This window comes from Vombatus ursinus, unplaced genomic scaffold (assembly GCF_900497805.2).
Source record: "Vombatus ursinus unplaced genomic scaffold, bare-nosed wombat genome assembly UNPS02001287.1, whole genome shotgun sequence".
Lineage (NCBI taxonomy): Eukaryota > Metazoa > Chordata > Mammalia > Diprotodontia > Vombatidae > Vombatus > Vombatus ursinus.
The window spans coordinates 15,531-33,603 of NW_020941065.1; the positions used below are offsets into that span (position 1 = coordinate 15,531).

The window sequence follows — 18,073 nt, forward strand, 5'->3', positions numbered from 1 at the left end:
ATTCATCTTGTTTATTCCCTTAAGTTAGCGACATGTACATGGAGCCAGAGCTTTAACTCTGACTGACTTAGCAATTTTAGGAGGACATTTAAATCCTGACTCAGGATGTCCGTGTTACTCAGATTTATGGTCTCCATGTATGTTTAACCATAGCATGAGAAAGGAATTTTCTTAATTGAATAGGTTGTAAATACAATAAGATAGGAGAATGTCAAAGTGTTAACTGAAATTATAGATCCAGGATATCTGTATTTCCTTTACCATTAACACGACATAGTATCGTATATGTCCATAAAATACCAAGATAAGACAAGTCCCATTATTCAAGGTAGTGTCTGGGTTAAGGCACCTTAGTGGTCATAAACAAAAGAATGCTGGTCAGCGTCATCTGGTCCTGTAGTTACTAACACAGGAAGGGGCATTTTGAGTTCATTCAGAGAAAAAAGAAAGGAATATCTATTATGGTAGAGTGCTTCTTCTGGTTGATTAGTTCAGACTTTGGCCCTTATTGGGGTTCAAATGATCTTAAATGATTATCAATACATAGGGAAAAAAATTCCCTGTCCTTCCACCTGGATTTACCATAGGCAAACACATTATGTCCAAAACAGCATAATAACTTTCTCACTCTTCCAAACTTCCTTATCGCTGTCAAAGGTACCAGCACAGCTTCAAATCACCCAGGTTCATGACCAGAGAGTCGCCGTTGACCCTCCCCCTCCATTACCCACTCCCCCAACATCTAGGCAGTGACCAAGGCTCATTGATTCTACCTCCATAAAACCCCTCCTACTCCCACTCCCATTTAAAAGAGCAGATCAGTGAATTGGGCATGATACTAAAAAACAGAAAAAGAACAAATTAAAAGTCTCCACTTAAACACCAAATTGGGAATTCTGAAAATCAAAGGAGACATCAACAAAATTGAAAGTGATTAAACCACCAAAGCAATAAGTGAAACTATGAGGTGGTTTTATGGGGGCGGGGGGGGGGGGGGAACCAATGAAACAGATAAATGGCTGGTTAATTTGATTTAAAAAACAAAGTAAGAGGAAAACCAAAGTAAGGGTGAAGTGAAACCCACTCCCCACTGCTGGAGATCACAGAAGTCCATCCTCTTCACTATGGCTTAGCCAGGGAGGAAAGAATGAGAGATTGAGTCACTGGGGCTTCTGTATGGACACACAGCTTTCATTTTGATGGCCAATCAAAAAGTCTCCTCTTCAGCACACAATTAGGGGACAGGAAACAGTCAGATGACCTGCACCTGCTCTAAAGTAGAGAGCAGGGCCTTCATCATGGTGCATGCTTAGAAACAGGCCCAGCAAACATCCATGTTGGGGACTGCATCAGACAGAGCACACTTTGCATGCTCTTAAGGCCTGGCCTTTTGTTGGTCAGTCCCCCATTGGGTAGTCAGTAAACACTTATTAAGCACCTACTATGTGCCAGCCAATAAGCATTTATTAAGTGCCTCCTATGTGCCAGGCACTGTGCTAAGTGCTGGTATACAAACACAGGCAAAAAGAGAGTTCCTCCCCTTGAGTAACTCAGTCTAATGGAGGAGACAACAAGCAACAAGTTATATACAGGATAAACAGGAAGTAATTAACATAAACTAGGCACAAATTGAGAGGAATCAGGAAGAGCTTCCTGCAGAAGGTGGGATTTTAGCTGGGACTGCAAGGAAGCCAGAGAATCCAGGAGGGGGAGATGAGGACAGAGAATGTTCGAGGCTTGAAGGACAGTCAGTGAAAATGCCCAGAGCTGAGAAATGGAGAGGGTTGTTGATGGGCAGAGGGAAGGAATATATCAGGAGATGCCTGTGGTATGAAAACAAAAGGCATCAGTAAAACATTTGAAAAAAGAAAAAGAAATGATTCTCCTCGGACAGGCCCTTCAGGACAGTTTGCACAAAGCACAGAATACAGGACCCTTCAGACAATTTGTACAAGGCTCAGAATATAGCAGGATGCCCGAGCACTGGATGTGAGTGGATATATTCTTGACCACCAGAAGCAATTCTCTTCCTCCCATCCCGAAGCACCAAATCCCTGCACTCAGACAACGGACCCTGTCCGTCGTCTTCCTACCTGGAGGAACCCCCTGCAGTGCTCCAGACTTTACTGTTTCTGCTTCGTGCCAGCCTGAGCATCATTGTCATGGTTGGTGGCACCTGTCAGGTAGAACGGGCATGCCTCCACTGTCCTCGTTCCTGCCGCCCCTCACAGTGTAGCAGAAAGAGCACTGACCTTGGAATCAGAGATCCTGGATTTGAAAGTCAGTTCTGTTACTTGGACAAATTATTCCAACTCTCAGGGTCTCAGTTTGCTTACCTGTTACGTGAGACGGAAGAGATGACCCCTTATGCCCCCTTCTGCTCTAGGTCTAAGATCCCGTCTACACTTACTACCCACGTGACCTCCGGCCAGTCCCCTAGCTTCCCTGGACCTCAGTTTCCTCGTCTGTAAAGTGAGGCGGTCGGACCGGATGCTGTCTAACGTCTTTTCCAGCTCTTAGTCTAGAAACCTGTGAAGGAGAGCCAGAGCCCAGAGGGGAGGCTCCATCACTCAGAGGGTAGGAGAATTTCAGTGGGAGGAGGAGAGAGTGGCTGGCTCTGTCCTGCTTTGGAGGCCATCTTCATAACAGAACTTGGTCCCTTGGGAGAAGGCTAGCGTATGGCCAGGCTGCTCTGGTTTAGACAAGGTCCAAGGTCGTTAGTCCATCGATGGCCCAGAGAGGAGGCTGAGTGCCAGAAAGGGAAACACGATGGAACAGACCAGGGAACAGTCTTGCTTTGGGAATAGAGCAGAGCTCTGTCCGCATGCAGACCTATGGCCCCCACCTCTGGAACTGTTGGATTCAAAGCCAGCAGAGCAACGGATAGCCGAGTGGTGGGGGAGGGGTTTCCCATGGCTCTGAGGGATGACACTGGGTCCCATCCAAGGCTCGGGTACCGTAGTAAAAGCCCCACTGTAAGGCCGAAGGAGCTCATTCAGGGAGGAGATCCAAAGAGCCCTGGTTGCTGTTGCCATAGGGATATCACAAAAGCAGACCCTGTGTTAGGGTCATCGGCAGAGAAGGGGGTCATCTGAGAGCCTGGGGAATCTCTGGGGGTGAGAGTCAACTCTTCTGCACGCAGCTTATAGAGCCTTGGGGGTGAGATAGGGCCATGTCACCCAGAAGACCGGGGGGTGAGTCAAGGGGCTGAAGGACAGAGGCCCAGTATCATTAACTGCCTCTTTCGGGTCATATCCGTGTCTGCGTCTCCAGCTATGCTCCCTCCTAGAGAGTCAAGGGGCCATGGATGAGGAGCAGAAAGAGTTTCCATCCAGGGGTCCCCGGATGGAAAGCTTGGGGTTTGGATTCAGTCCCTCCCATGTCAAGTTGGGGGCCTTCTTGCTGTTGGTGGAGCTCCTTCTTCCAGGCATGTACTGCATTCAGAGATCAGTGTATTTCTCTTTCTATGAAATCATCATCCCCAGGAGATTGGTGAGCTGGAGGAGAGAAGACCAACCAGAGAAAATGCACTATTCATTCTTTATGAAAGGGAGTTGGCATGTCATTAGCCTGAAGCAGAAAAGAGGGCTCTCTGTCCAGAATTTCCCCGTCTATACCTACTCCAATGGGATCCCAGGCCTGGACATGCCTTTTATCCAAGATGATTGCTACTATGATGGGTACCTGGTAGGTGACCAGGGGTCCTTTGCATCCATCAGCACCTGCTCAGGACTCAAGGGAATCCTTATCATCCAGACAGTTGCCTTTGGCATCCTGCCAGTGAAATCCTCCAAAAAATTTGAGCATGCTGTGTATCGCTTGTCTAAGGTATCACGTGATGCCTGTGGGGTCAAGGAAAGGGAAAGCCAAGAGTCCTGGGCAAGCGCGAAAGGCCTTGGCCCGACGGAACTCTCCCCAGCACACTTCCCCTATGCCTGGTCACAGACTAAGTACTTGGAGATCTTTATAGTGGTAGACAACATTCGGTTCCAGATGTGGGACAGGAACGTGACCACAACCACTCAGACACTCTTGGATGTCCTTTCTTTGGTCAACCAACGCATGAAGCAGATCAACTTAGAAGTAGTGTTGGCTGGGGTGGAGATATGGTCTGAGAGGGACCTAGTGCAGATCTCTTGGGACCTGCAAGAAACACTCTATGGCTTTAACAGATGGCAAGCTTCAGAACTCCCCAAAAGGGCAAGGCATGATGTTGCTCACCTGGTCACTGGGCAGGATCTTGGGAGCCACCAAGGCCAGGCGTTTGTGGGGAGCATCTGCACCTCCGGGAACATGACAGGTGTGGAGGTCTTCCATCACGAAGATGTGCCTCGATTTGCGGCCCTCCTGGCCCACGAGCTGAGCCACAACCTGGGCCTGAAGCATGATCATCCAGGCTGCACGTGCCCTGATTCGCTTCTCTGTTCCATGCACACGTCCGTCACCCTGGAGGGGAGCTTCAGCAACTGTAGTGTGGAAAACTTCTATGAGATGCTGGACAGGGGCCAAGGGAGCTGCCTGTACGACAGGCCAGAGCCGAGGAGCCCCTTTGGAAGGCAGTACTGCGGGAACAGGATTGTGGAGGAAGGGGAGGCGTGTGACTGCGGCAGTCATCGCGCCTGTAAGAAGGACCCATGCTGCCTGCCCTCATGCCGGCTGAAGAAGGGCTCAGACTGTGCTTTTGGGCCCTGCTGTAGAAAATGCAGGTTTGCCCAAGCGGCCACGCCCTGTCGTCCCAGCGCGGATGAGTGTGACCTCCCCGAATACTGCAATGGCACCTCGTTGTGGTGCCAGCCTGACTCCTACAAGCAAGATGGCACCCCATGCAAGGGCGAAGGTTCCTGCTACCAGGGGCGGTGTAGGAGCCTGGAGAACCAGTGCGTGGAGGTGTTTGGTGAGGGCTCCAGAGCTGCCCCAGCCCGCTGCTATCGCATGAACACCCATGGGGACCGGTTTGGGAACTGTGGCAGCAAGTGGCAAGGGCCAGTCAGGGTCTTTATCAAGTGCCAACCCAAGGACATCATGTGCGGGAGCTTGTACTGTGAGAATGTCCAGAGGCTTCCCCATATAAAGAGCCACCATGCTTTCATCCAGTTCCGCATGGAAGACACATGGTGCTGGGGCGCGGATCTCCACGATGCCCTGGACATCCCCAATGGTGGCTTGGTAAAAGATGGCACCTCCTGCGGCCCCCGGAAGATCTGTATCAACCAGTCGTGCCTGGACGCTGGGGCCATGCTCCACCGTGACTGCAGCCTGGTCAGATGTCACGAGAGGGGCGTCTGCAACAACCTCAAAAACTGTCACTGCGACTATGGCTACAGCCCGCCCACTTGTGAATCTCAGGGCCAAGGCGGCAGCCTGGACAGCGGTCCCTCCCCCAAGGTCAGGGTCATCCACCCGAAGCTGACTGCCCTCTTCTGGCTCCTGATGGCCACCGCCCTGCTGCTCACGCCCATTACCTTTGTGGGGATTTGCTTTTGGCGGAAGATGGAGAAGGCCTGGGCCAAAGAGCTGGAGGTTCAAGATAGTTCAGTGGATAGAGAGGCTGGCTAGGCACAAGCCCCCGGCTGCACAGGGCCCTTTCATTTCTGTGCGTGCTCGTAACAGCCCAGCAGAGGGCCAGGTCACCAGCCCCCGGCTTCCCCACTAGGCACCAGGCTCTGCTAGGAAGATGGTCATGCGTCCAGTTGTTTTTGTTTTTTTTTTAATTAAAAATGAATGAATATCACTCCCACTAAAGTCCTATTGAAATCTCATGGGGTGTAGAGGTGACTGACAGAGGGTTTTTAATTCAGTTCAAGCATTTAGCGAGGCGGTATAGGGCTGGGCCTGGGGAGTTCAGTTCAGCCATTTCAGTCATGTCTGAATCATCATGACTCCATTTGGGGTTTTCTTGGCAGAGATACTGCAGTGGTTTGACATTTCCTTCTCCAGCTCATTTTACAGATGAGGAAACTGAGACAATCGGGGTTAAGTGACTTGCCCAGGGTCACAAAGCTAGTAAGTGTCTGAGTTCAAATTTGAACTCAGGAAAATGAGTCTTCCTGACTTTAGACCTGGCACTCTTTGCACTATGGTGCCACCTAGCAGCCCACTGGAGTCAGGAAGACCTGAATTTAAATCCAGCCTCGGACATTCACTGACTGTATGACCCTGAGCAAAGTCACTTAACCTCTGTCTGCCTCATCTTCCTTATCTGTAAAATGGAGATAACATATGTTTGGGTTATTTGGAGCATAAAATGAGATGATCTTTGTAAAGTGTTTCACAAACCTTAAAGTACTATATAAATGTTGGCTTTTATTATTATTATTTCAGCCATTTGAGGACAAGGGAACAGTATTTTATGGTGGAATCAGTCCACAAGCACTTATTAGGCACTTACTGTTTGCCTAGCACTGTGCTAAGTTCTTTCTAGAGCGCTGACTCTGGAGTCCAAGTACTTAAATCCTACCTATGACACTACCTGTGCGAGTCACTTAGACTGTGCCTGCCTCAGTTTCCTCATCTGTAAAATGAGGGGGTTGAAGCAGACGGCCTCGGAGGGTCCTTCCAGCTCTAGATTGGAGTCTGTGGATAGATTTCAGCAGGATGAAAGGGAGATGTCAACTTGTATGGGAAAAAAATGACATCTATATCTTTACTAAACTCAAACTGAACTCTAACGTTGCCTTTAATTATTTAAAAACCTAGGGGCAGCTAGGTGGTGCAGTGGATAGAGCACTGGCCCTGAAGTCAGGAGGACCTGAGTTCAAATCCAGCCTCAGGCCAAACACTTAACACTTACTAGCTGTGTGACCCTGGGCAAGTCACTTAACCCCAATTGCCTAAAAAAAAAAAAATTATTTAAAAACCTGATTTTAAGAGGAGGTCTGCAGATTTCTCCAGCCTGCTGCCCAAGAGATCCAGGACACAAGATCAAGAAGCCCTGAGCTAGGTCCATGATCACACATCATCCTACTGCCTGGTTGGCACTGTGTGATACAGAGACAACAAGGAAATGATCCCTGTCCTCAAAGAGGTTACATTCTCCGAAAGAAGTCAGTACAAAACATATACAGCTTCAATATAAGTGAGAGTCAGTGTGGTGGAATGGATATACCAGATGGGGGCAGTCCTACCCTGACCCCATGCTCAGCTGTGCAACCCCAGTCAGTCAGTCAACATTTATTAAGCACCTACTATGGATCAGGCACCATGCTAAGCCTCTCAGGCCACTCGTCAATAAGACGTTCATATATTGCCAGCTCTGAAGTTGGAGGCCCTGGTTCAAATTCCATCTCTGAGACTTAACACTTAGGTCATCTTGGGCAAGTCATGTCCCCTCCCTGGCCTCAGTTTCCTCATCCGTAAATGAGGGGATTGGAATACATGACTTCTGCGATCCTTTCTAGCAGCAGGTCTATGAAATGAAACACCAACCTGTATCCACACTGTGAGTTCCCTGGCCTCATGGGCAAAAACAAACAAACAAAATTACCAAAGACTTTTGGAGATGAGGGGAGAGCAGTAGCAGATGGAGGTGGAGAGGGGGAATGAGACAAGGCCTGGCAGAGGAGGGAGACCTAGAACTGAGCCCTGCTGAGAACTCAAGATTCTAGGATGTCGAGGTCCTGGGAGGGTGTGGCCATGAGCACAAGCATGGGACAGGAGGGAGCGGTCAGAGGCCAGTGCTTCCATTCTCGCTTCAAATGTTGACCACCTGTGTGACCTTGAACAAGGACCTACCTTAGTCCCCTGTGTCCTCATCTGTAAAGTAAGGCAGTTAGACCAAATGTCTTCCAAGGACACTTTTAGCTCTAGGTCAAGATCTTACAATCCCAGGTTCAGGCAGGCCCTGCCAGGCTAGAAGGACTTCAGGAACAGTCCCAGTGTCTGGTACGTCTATGTCTAAGTCTGTGTCTACGTCCATGTCTGTTTCTGTTTCTGTGTCTGTGTGTATGTCTATGTCTACGTCTATGTCTACGTCTATGTCTATGTCTATGTCTATGTCTATATCTAAGTCTCTATCTATGTTCATGTCTGTTTCTGTTTCTGTGTCTGTTTCCATGTCCATGTCTATGTCTATGTCTATGTCCACATCTGTTTCTGTTTCTGTGTCTGTGTCTGTCTATGTCTGTTTCTTTGTCTGTGTCTGTGTGTTTATGTATATGTGTACGTATGTGTGTATACATACATATATACATGTCCATATGTATACGTGTGTATGCATGTTTATGCATGCATACATATGTGCATGCATGCATATATTTAATTTTTTTCCAATGCCTGCTCAGACAGCCTGGCTAAATGTGGAGATGACCACTAACAGAAGGTTGGCCACCAAGGGTTGAATTTTTCAGCTACAGCAGTTTATGAAGTTCATCTGTTTAGACAGAGAGACAAGCATAGGTGTCAATGTATGGCATCATCTACACTGACCCATCACATATCCTTGAGGTATTGCCATGAATTTGTTGTTCAGTTGTTTCAGTTATGTCCAACTCTCCATGACCCCATTGGGGGTTTTCTTGGCAAAGATACTGGAGTGGTTTGCCATTTCCTTCTCCAGCTCGTTCTACGGGTGAGGAAATTGAGGAAAACTGGGTTAAGTGTCCAGGATCGCACAGCTAGAAAGTATCTGAGGACGGATTTGAACTCAAGAACTGACTTGACTCCAAGGTCCTGTACTCTATGTGCTATGGCGCCACCTAGCTGCCCCCTTGCCGTGAATAGGAAAAGTAAGTAGAAGCCCAGTTCTTGAGTGAGGTACTTGTCCTGATTCGGTTCCCTCCTGAAATCAGATCTCCTGAGCCAGGGGACAATAGTGAGGGCACAAGAGCCATTCTGGAAACAGAGACGTCAAGCCAACAGAAGCCCTGGGTTCAAATCTCAGCTCTTGGTCTTTAATCTCCCTCGTCCTCAGTTTCTTTCTCTGTTAAATGAGAAGGTGGAACTCGGTCACCGCTAAGGTCTCTTCCAGCTCCAAACCGAGGATCCTTCTGATGTCAGGAGTGGGGAGTGCGGGGATGTTGTCCGGGACTCTAAGAATCACTCCTGAATTCCCCCGACCTTCTCCCAAGAAGCTCTTGGTCTGGGGACCCTTGGACCTCCTTACTAATCCCCCTGGCAGGAGAAGGGATGCCCCGTACCTTAGCAAGCCCCTGAAACTCCAGGAGTTCCCACCGAATCCTACCGCAGTCACCTGGCTCACTCTGCCTCTAACTCCAGGGCCATGGTGTGAACTTCCCCAGCCTGTGTTTGTCTTTTGAGCTATGGTGACCCTGCAGTTGGAGACACCAAGCTCCGGTCACTGGAAAGCTCAGGAGAAGGTGGCCTAGGCATTCCCAGCACCATTCTCAGCTCAGAAGACCCAACCTAACTTTGTCTTGCCCCTCCACTCCCACCTAAGATTCATAAGCTCTTAGAGTCAAGCCCTTTCATTGAAGAACTGAGGCCCTGAAAAGTGAAGTATCTCCATTGGTGACATAATGCATAGTATTGGGCTTGGAGTCGGGAAGTCCCGAGTTTGAATCCTACCTCAGACACTTACCAGGGCAAAAGTCACTTAACATCTGTCTGCCTCAGTTTTGCTCAAGAGTAGCACCTCCCTCCCAGAATTGTTAGGATCAAATGAGATAATTTATGTAAAGTGCTTTACAAACCTTGAAGTGATATGTAAATGTGAGCTGTTGCCCAAGATCGTACAGAGAATAATTGTGAGAGGCAGGATTTGAAACTGTGTCATCTGACTCCAAATACAGTCTTCTTTGTACTGCATCTTGTGTAAAATGAGAGCATTGAACTAGCTGACCTCTGGAGTCCCTTCCAACTCTAAATCTCTGATACCCAGACATCAGCTCTCCAGTGTTATGGGTCAGTGGAGAACAGGCAACATTACTGGGGACCCGAGACCTGGGTTTGAATCCCAACTACTTTTACTACTTGTCGGTTCCTTTCTCTGGGCCTCATTCTTTTCATCAGTAAAATGGGGGCGGGGCGGGGAAGAGAAGCTAGGTGGCACAGTGGATGGAGTGTAGGGCCTAGAGTCAGGAAGACTCATCTTGCTGAGTTCAGATCTAGCTGTGTGACCCTGGGCAAGTCACTTCACCCTGCTTGCCTTAGTTTCTTCATCTGTAAAATGAGCTGGAGAAGGAAACGGCAAACCACTCCAGTATCTCTGCCAAGAAAACTCCAAATGGGGTCACGAAGAGTCAGAGAGGACTGAAACGTCTGAACAACGATAAAGTGAGGGGCTTAGACTAGGTAACTTTGAAGGTCCCTTCCAGCTCTCGGTCACCAGTCCTATAATTCTGTGATATGAAACCAACTTGCCAGGAAATGAGGGTCAGTTGCTGATCCTTTGGAATTCCTGATCATTTCCTTCACTTAAGCCTAGTTTGCCTTAAAACTCCTGTCCCACCAGCATGTAGTGATTTTGAGAGGCTGGTCAAGCCTTAGAATAGAGTGAATAAGAAAACAGAAAGAAGAGTATTTGAAAGCCCCCTAGTTCCAGGAAAGTCAATCTTGACCTTGTTTTTTCATGCTTCTTGAGGCCCCCCCCTTCATACACCCCCCCCCATGTCCCCACCCCCAAGGCCTCTGTTATAGTTAATCTCAGACTAGGTGTTGGAGGAAGTAAGTGTTTATTCCTCCCCATCTCCAAGGGAACAGAGTTGCATGTCTAACAATAACATTTATAAATAATTATCTGGGGTTTGGTTGTTTCCATAAGGGAGTTCCACAATTCTGAGCCTCTCTAAGGTAATGATAGCCACCCAGGAGGTGGGGGTGGGCTTATCTCCCTGAATTGAGATCTTTACAACTAGAAATGGATGGTGACAGGAGACACATGACTGAGAAGAGACCATACCCAGGGCAACTAATAACCAACCCAGTCACCAATGTCCAAGCTCCAATATCAATAATCCTCTGAGGGCTGGAATCCGGGGGGTACTGGGAGGGGCAGCTCGTAGTGGCAGTATCCCATGGTCCTCCTCGCCATCACTGCCTGGTAGGCATATCCTGCAGAGTGTCCCCACCTTGGTGGCCCCAATTCCTCTCAAGCTTCAGAGGACAGTGGAGGTAGCATCTGCCAGAGCAGGTCTAGACTCGGGGGCAACTAGACCACCAGTGTAAAACCTCTTCTGGGAGCGTAGCAGGGGAGTCTGGGTGTCTGCATCCCTCCGGGCCTCCTGCCTGAGCCTGTGGAATCTGTGTTGCGTCCAGCCGTAGACCCCACAGTTGAGCAGACCCTGCGATGCTGCTGTGAGAGCCTAGGGGAAACAGAGGGGTATTGATCTCTACTTTGCAGTCTTCCACATGGAACTCTTGCCCAATGAGGACTATTCTGTTCTCAGCCACCCATCAGCCTTTGCCTTTTCAAAGGATATTTCTACTTCTTAGAACCATAACTGAGATGTTTTCTTCTTGAGTGGTGGTTACATAGGGAATGGCCAACAAGGAGAGAAAGAAAGCTTGCCCGGGGACACCTCAAGATTTCTACGTTGCTGAAAGGCTGGTCACTGCTGAGGAGGCAGGGGAGAGGTGAGCCAGGGGATGGGGATACACACACACAGCACAGTGGTGCTGTTGATACCCTCTAAATTTCAGCACCCAGAAGACCATACTCTGACTGCCCCACCCTCGTTACACATCTTACATTTCCTCAAGCTCACTCACCGAGCCCTAGCATCGGCTCCCCTGCCCTAACTCATAGTGGACACTGCCTGTTGCCGCCTCAGTGCTACCAGGGCACTGGTCAGAGAGGCAGGGGACATCCCTCTAGTAGCCACATCCCATCCCAGGCTTTAGAAGTTTGAAAGAGTTGGCTTAAATGGGGTTTGCCAATTTGTCAATGGCTTCTTAGTGCTCTCTGTACCAAGCTGAATCTTCAGAGGGACAGTTAATTCCCAGGCTGTACATAAAAGCAGAAAAGCCTGATAGGAAGCCAGGAAGAGCTGGGTTCAGGTCCTGCCCCTGGCATATACCAGCTGTGTGACCCTCCCTGCTTCTCAGTCTCCTCTTCTATAAAATGACAGAGTTGGACTAGCACAGGGGTGGGGAACCTATGGCCCCAAGGCCACATGTGACCCTCTAGGTCCTCAAGTGCCACCCTTTGACTGAATCCAAACTGCTAGTTCTGGACTAGCAGATCCCTGTTCCCATCCCCAAGTTCCCTGAATCCATCATCCTGTGATTTTTCTTGTGTCAGCCTTATCTTTCAGTCAGATCATTGCCTGCAAGCGGACCACCACCTTCAAGTTTCCCAGAAGTTAAATTCCTCCCAAATATTTTTGTCTCCCCCCCAAAATAATTACATTACTTTCTACCCAGTTTCATGAAAGTACAGCCTAGAGCTTTTATTTTTTCTTACATACACCCCACTCCTCCATTTTGCCTTTTTTTTTTTTAATTTTGGTCCAGACTTGTGATTTCATTGGTATTTTTTGGAACTCTTCTTTTAGGGTCCAGACTTGTAATTTCATTGGTATTTTTTTATTCTTCTCTTGGGGGTCTAGATTTGTGATATCATTGGTATTTTTTATTCTACTTTTGGGGTCTAGACTTGTGATTTTATTGGTATTTTTGGGGGGGGGAGTCTTTTGGGATCCAGTCTTGTGATTTTATTGTTGTTGGAAATTCCAAGTATAAAAACTCTTTGCAGTGATACAAATCAGCTGTTTATAGTCTTAGAAAGTTGCCTGGGTCACTGAGAAGTTAAATGACTTGCCAGAGGTCATCCAGTTAGGATATGTCAGAGGTGAGATTTAAACTCAGATCTTCCTGACTCCAAGGCTGGCCCTCTCTTTACTATATCATGCTGCCAGCAAGGCACCTCAGCCAATGAAACCAACTGGAATCCTGCACTCTTCAGAATGTATTTGGGCATTTTGGCAAAGCAGTCTCCTCACAGGTTAGGGTGCCAATTCTGCTTACGTTTAGCCAATGGGGAACATTTATTTATATGGACCAAGGAGGTTGGAGGGCAGAGGTCAGAGGAAGGAAAGCAGGGGGCAGAAGGGCAAGGATGAGGCAGGAATGAGTTACCTGGAGAACATAGAGGGCCATGTGCAGCTGGGTGTTCTCTGGCCTGGTCAGCTTTATGATCACCAAGATGGCAGCTGCGAATACAGAATACTGTCTTTAAGTATTTGAAGGCTATTGCTATCTAGAAGAGGTTTAGCATTGTTCCACTTGGCCCCAGAAGGCAAATGGAAACCAGGAAATCACCCCCTTTCCCCCCCAAAAAAAAACAAATTCAAGTTTAATGTAGGGAAAAACTTTCTAATGAAGTGAGCCTCCTCAGGAGGGAATGGGTTCCTCTTGTCCTCATTCCAAGTCTTCAAACAAAGGTTGAACAGCTTTTGGGCACAGACTAGAGATAGGAAACTGGCTCAAGGAGACGGGAAACTAGATGACCACCAAGGACCCTTTCCATTCTGATAAGTCTATGATTTTTGGTAAGTTCCCGTGGCCCTCCTGGGCTACGGAATCACTGGAAATGAAACTGGGAGCTTCATGGACATTTAGCTTCAAGTCTGAAGATACAAATAACCTGGCAGGTCTTCTGTCTCTCTTTCTGATGGATTTCACTGGAGTCTGGGCATTAATGGTGGATGGATTGCCTATAGGAAGATACTGTTCCCTCATTCTAAGTTTACCAAGCAAAAGCTGGATGACTACTTGCTAGGGAGTCAGAGGTTTAGGTTTAGAGATCTAAAACTAAAGAATCCATGGCCCTTCTTTTATAGGAGAGGAAACTGAGGCCAAGAAAGTTAAAGTGATTTGCCTAAAGTCACACAGCTAGGATTCAAACCCAGATTCTCTGACTCCAGGTCCAGTGGTTTTTCTACTGTACCACAAGTTCTGCCTCAGCTTCTCTTTAAAGGGGGCAGGCACACAGTGGAAAAAAATAGTGGGTTGAAAAAAAAAAAGAAAATAGTGGGGGGAGGGTGGAGAAACCAGGGGATGTGGATAGATCCAGTTGCAGGGAGTCAGGAAGAACTGAGTTCAAATCTGACCTCAGACACTTACTAGCAGTGTGACCCTGGGCAAGTCATTTAACCCCATTTGCCTCAGTTTCCTCATCTGTTAAATGAGCTGGAGAAGGAAATGGCAAACCAGTCCAGTGCCTTTGCCAAGAAAACCCCAAAAGAGGTCACGAAGAGTCGAAAACAACTGAACAACAGTGCAGTTTTGAAGGCCTCAGAGACTTTGACAGGCTGGTTCCCTCAAATCCTTTTTCTGGGCTGGAGCTATTCTTCCCTGGGACTCCTCAAACCCTGAGCTGCTCACCTGGACCCCAGCAGCAAAAGAAGGCGGCTGGATAGAAACACACTCGGTGCTCCACCACCCGGATCGAGGCCCATTGCTCGTCCCCCAGGAAGCCAGTAGATTTCACGAACCTCTTATACAGCATCTGGGCCCGCATGAGTAAGGCCTGGAGAGGAGAAGGGAGAGGAAGGTAGATGGAAGCAATGGTGTGTGAACATAATGGAATACGACTATGCTGGAAGAAATGATGAAGGACATAGTTTTAGAGAGACTTAGGAAGACTTGTATGAACAGAGGCAGAGTGAAGTGAGCAGAACCAGGAGAACAATTTATACGATAATGCCAACACCATTAAAACAAACAAGTTTGAGACTTAAGAACTCTGATCAACACAATGACCAATCACGATTCTGGAAGCTGATGATGAGAGATGATCAATGTCACATCAATCATATACTTTTTGGATGTGACTAATGTGGGAATTTGTTTTGCTTGATTATGCATGTTTATTACAAGGGATTTACCCCTGTTGGAAGGAGAGAAACTAGATTTTTGTTCATTTGACATTTTTAATTTAATTTTTAAAAAAAACAACCAATGCAAAAAATGTCCTGGCATCTCAAGGCAAATTCCAATGGTTATTAACTCTGGGATCAAATACAGTTTCCACTATTTGGCATTTAAAATTCTTCACCACTGGCCTCTAACCTACCTTTCCAGCCTTCCCCAGTCAGTTAATAAAATAAGTCAATAAGCGTTTATTAAGCACCACTTAGTATGTGGTGGGCCATGTGGTGGGCGATGGAGATTCAAGATAAAAATAGAACAGTCCCTGCCCTCAAGGTGCCTACGTTCAATTTGCACGTAAATAGTATATACAGAATCTATTCAAATTTTGGGAGAGTATAAGCCACTGGGAGGCTCAAGTCAGGCGATATGTAGAAGGTGGGTCTTGAACTGAGGCTTGAAGGAAACTAGAGATTTAAGGAGGGAGGGCATTCCAGGTATGGGCCATGGCCAGTGCAAAGGCAGGAGGCAGGAGATGAAAGGTTACATGGCCAGTTTCCTTGGACAAGAAGGGGAGGAATGCATAATAAGGCTGGAAAGGTACTTGGGGCCAGGTTATAAAGGACTTTAAAGGCCAAATAGTAGTTTATATTTTTATCCTTGAGGCAACAGGGAACCACTGGAGCTTATTGGGTGAAGCAGTGACCTGATCAGATCCGCACTTTAGGAAGATCACTTCAGCAACCGTATGGAGTATAGGTTGGGTGGGAAGGACAACCAGAAGGCTGCTGCAGCCGCGCAGGGGAAAGGTTATGAAGAGCTGAAGTGAGGGGAGAGAAGAGGGCATAAAGGGGAGATGTGGAGGCAGAAGTGATGAGATTTGACGACAGGTTGGATATGTGGAGTGAAGGAGGGTAAGGAGTCACCCAGATTGTGAATTAGGGTGATTGGAAGAATGATGGAGTCCCCAGCAGAAATAGCTAAGTTAGGAAGAGAAGAGAATGTGGCAGCAGAGATGATGAGCTCTGTCCTGGGCACTTTGAGCTTAAAATACACAATAGACGGTGATGAGGATCGTAACTCGGAGGTGACCCCTGCTGTTCAGTCATTTCAATCACGTCCGACTCTCCCACACCCCATTTGGGGTTTTCTTGACAGAGACAGGAGTGGTTTGTTCTCTCCTTCTCCAGTTCATTTTACAGATGAGGAAACTGAGGCAAACAGGGTGAAGTGGATTGCCCAGGGTCACACAGTTAGTAAGTGTCTGAAGCTGGATTTGAACTCAGGAAGATGAATCTTCCTGACTCCAGGCTGGGAACTCTATCCACTGTGCCACTTAGCTGTCCTAGAAGAGACTCTAGGACTTGGTAAATAAATCTGAGATATGTATATACATGTGTGTGTGTGTGTGTGTATGTGTGTGTGTGTGTGTGTACATACATATATATTGAGATAGAGAAGAGAGAGACAGGGAGGGAGAGGGAGAAGGGGAGAGAGAGAGAAAAAGGGAGAGAAGGAAAGGAGAGAGAGAGAATTAAACTGGTAGGAGCTAATGAGGTCCCAAGGGAGATAGCAGAGAGAGAAAAGAAGAGTCCCAGAACAGAGCTGTGTGCTAGACTACAGTTAAGGGGTTCAATGTGAATGGTGAACCATCAAAGAGAATTGAAAAGGAAGCGGAGTTCAGACAAGAAAGGGCGGTGTCATGAAAACCCAGAGAGGAGAGAGGGCGATCAATGCTGTCAGATGTTACATAGAGGTAGAGAAGGATGAAGCCATTCAGATTCAGTAATTAACAGATCACTGGTGATTTGGGAGACAACAGTCACTCAGCTGAATACTAAGCTTAGAAGCCAGAATGCTGTGAGCTTAGAACACAGTAAGAGGAGAAAAAGTGGGGCTAACAAGTATAAATAAGTTTTCTAGGAGTTTGGTTGCAAAAGGCAGGGAAAAGATAGGATGATAATTTGGGGGGATGGCTGGGTCTGGGTCTGGAGAAGTTTAGGGCTTTTTAAGGATGGGGTTGACATGAAAGTGTTTGCAGTCAAGTGGGAAGGAATCCATAGAGCGATTCAAGGTTAGGGAGGGTGTGACAGTTATGAGGGAGACCTGCTGAAGGAGACGGGAAGGGTGAGATCAAGGATACATAGAGGAATTGGCCTTGGGGAGGAGAAAGGCCCCCTCTTCATCAGACCCTGGAGTAAAAGAAGAGAGAAAGGTGGATAACGCCAATGGGTTTTGAAATGCTGCAAAGGGGAAAAGAGCAAACTTCATGACAAATGTCCTCAATTTTCTCAATAAATTGCAAATTGAGGTGTCAAATGCCAAAAGCTGTATTTTAAACCAGATCTTCCTAAATACAAGTTCAAGACTCTATCCACAGTGTCATTCTGCTTCATGACACTGAGGAATCTTCCAACTCTGAGTTTCTGAGACCAAGATTGACCCATTTGGGGTGGAGTACTCTGGGAAGAACCAGTATTATGCAAATTGTCCCAGACCTGAGAAGCAGCCCCACCCAACCCTGGACTGCTAGACAGTCAGCCCCAGAAAGCAAGTTGGCACCGTACCACAATAGCGAGAAGACTGAGAAGGAAGCTAGTCAGGAAGACGATGAGCCCGTAAAAGTAGAGGACCCTGCAGACTGAAGTGCTGGCAGAGGGCAGGAGTTCAGCCATGGCTGGGGGTGGCGGGTGCATCAGGAGACACCTAGGATGTATGAAAGAATGGGAGTCAGGGGGGCAAAGCAGCTATGGTCCTAGGACCAGAGAGATGCCAATGGCTAACTCAAAGCAATGAATATGTCACTATGAGACCCATCAGAATGTCCAGGATGCTTTGGGGGTCTCTGGTCACTACCAACCCCACTCCTCACTCACACATACACACACTCAGACACACACACCTACACATACCCAAACACATGCACACATGAAAACATACAAACACATACACACACAGACATGAACACAAATACATGCATACATTGTCCTAATAGAGTAATAATAGTATCTACCTCACAGGGCTGTTACAAGAATCAGTATCTGTAAGGTACGAGATCATATCTATAAGGTACTTGGCAAAACTTAAATCACTATGTGCACATTAGCTGTTATTATTAGTACTAGACAATGGGAACTGGATCTGTGGTTTCATTGATGTGGATGCTGCCCCACCCTGAGGCAAGCTTTGTGGTCCGTGGAAGAAGGCTTTATACTTCCAGGGAGATATGAATTCTGATGAGTGGAGAGACTTCTGAGAGAGGGGGGAGAGAGAGAGAGAGAGAGAGAGAGAGAGAGAGAGAGAGAGA

General features: G+C 47.5%; 2 protein-coding genes across 9 annotated transcripts in view; one reads left to right on the forward strand and one right to left on the reverse strand.

Moving 5' to 3' along the window:
- Positions 1-3,303: 3,303 nt before the first annotated feature.
- Positions 3,304-5,573, forward strand: LOC114043378 (disintegrin and metalloproteinase domain-containing protein 1-like). The gene has a single exon (XM_027862482.1). The coding sequence runs from the start codon at positions 3,304-3,306 to the stop codon at positions 5,554-5,556; it is 2,253 nt and encodes a 750-aa protein (XP_027718283.1). The 3' UTR covers positions 5,557-5,573.
- A 5,059-nt stretch (positions 5,574-10,632) lies between these two features.
- TMEM116 (transmembrane protein 116) overlaps positions 10,633-18,073 on the reverse strand; it is a 46,655-nt gene continuing 39,214 nt past the window's right edge. For 7 of the 8 annotated variants that reach the window (XM_027861900.1, XM_027861883.1, XM_027861918.1 and 4 more), the window contains 4 exons: positions 17,334-17,472; positions 14,281-14,425; positions 13,033-13,106; positions 10,633-11,258 (listed from right to left, as the gene is read on the reverse strand). In XM_027861900.1, coding sequence (XP_027717701.1) covers positions 11,052-11,258; positions 13,033-13,106; positions 14,281-14,425; positions 17,334-17,472 — 565 coding nt within the window. In that variant the 3' untranslated portion in view covers positions 10,633-11,051. The remainder of the gene's footprint in view (positions 11,259-13,032; positions 13,107-14,280; positions 14,426-17,333; positions 17,473-18,073) is intronic. The other variant, XM_027861891.1, reaches the window with a different exon arrangement.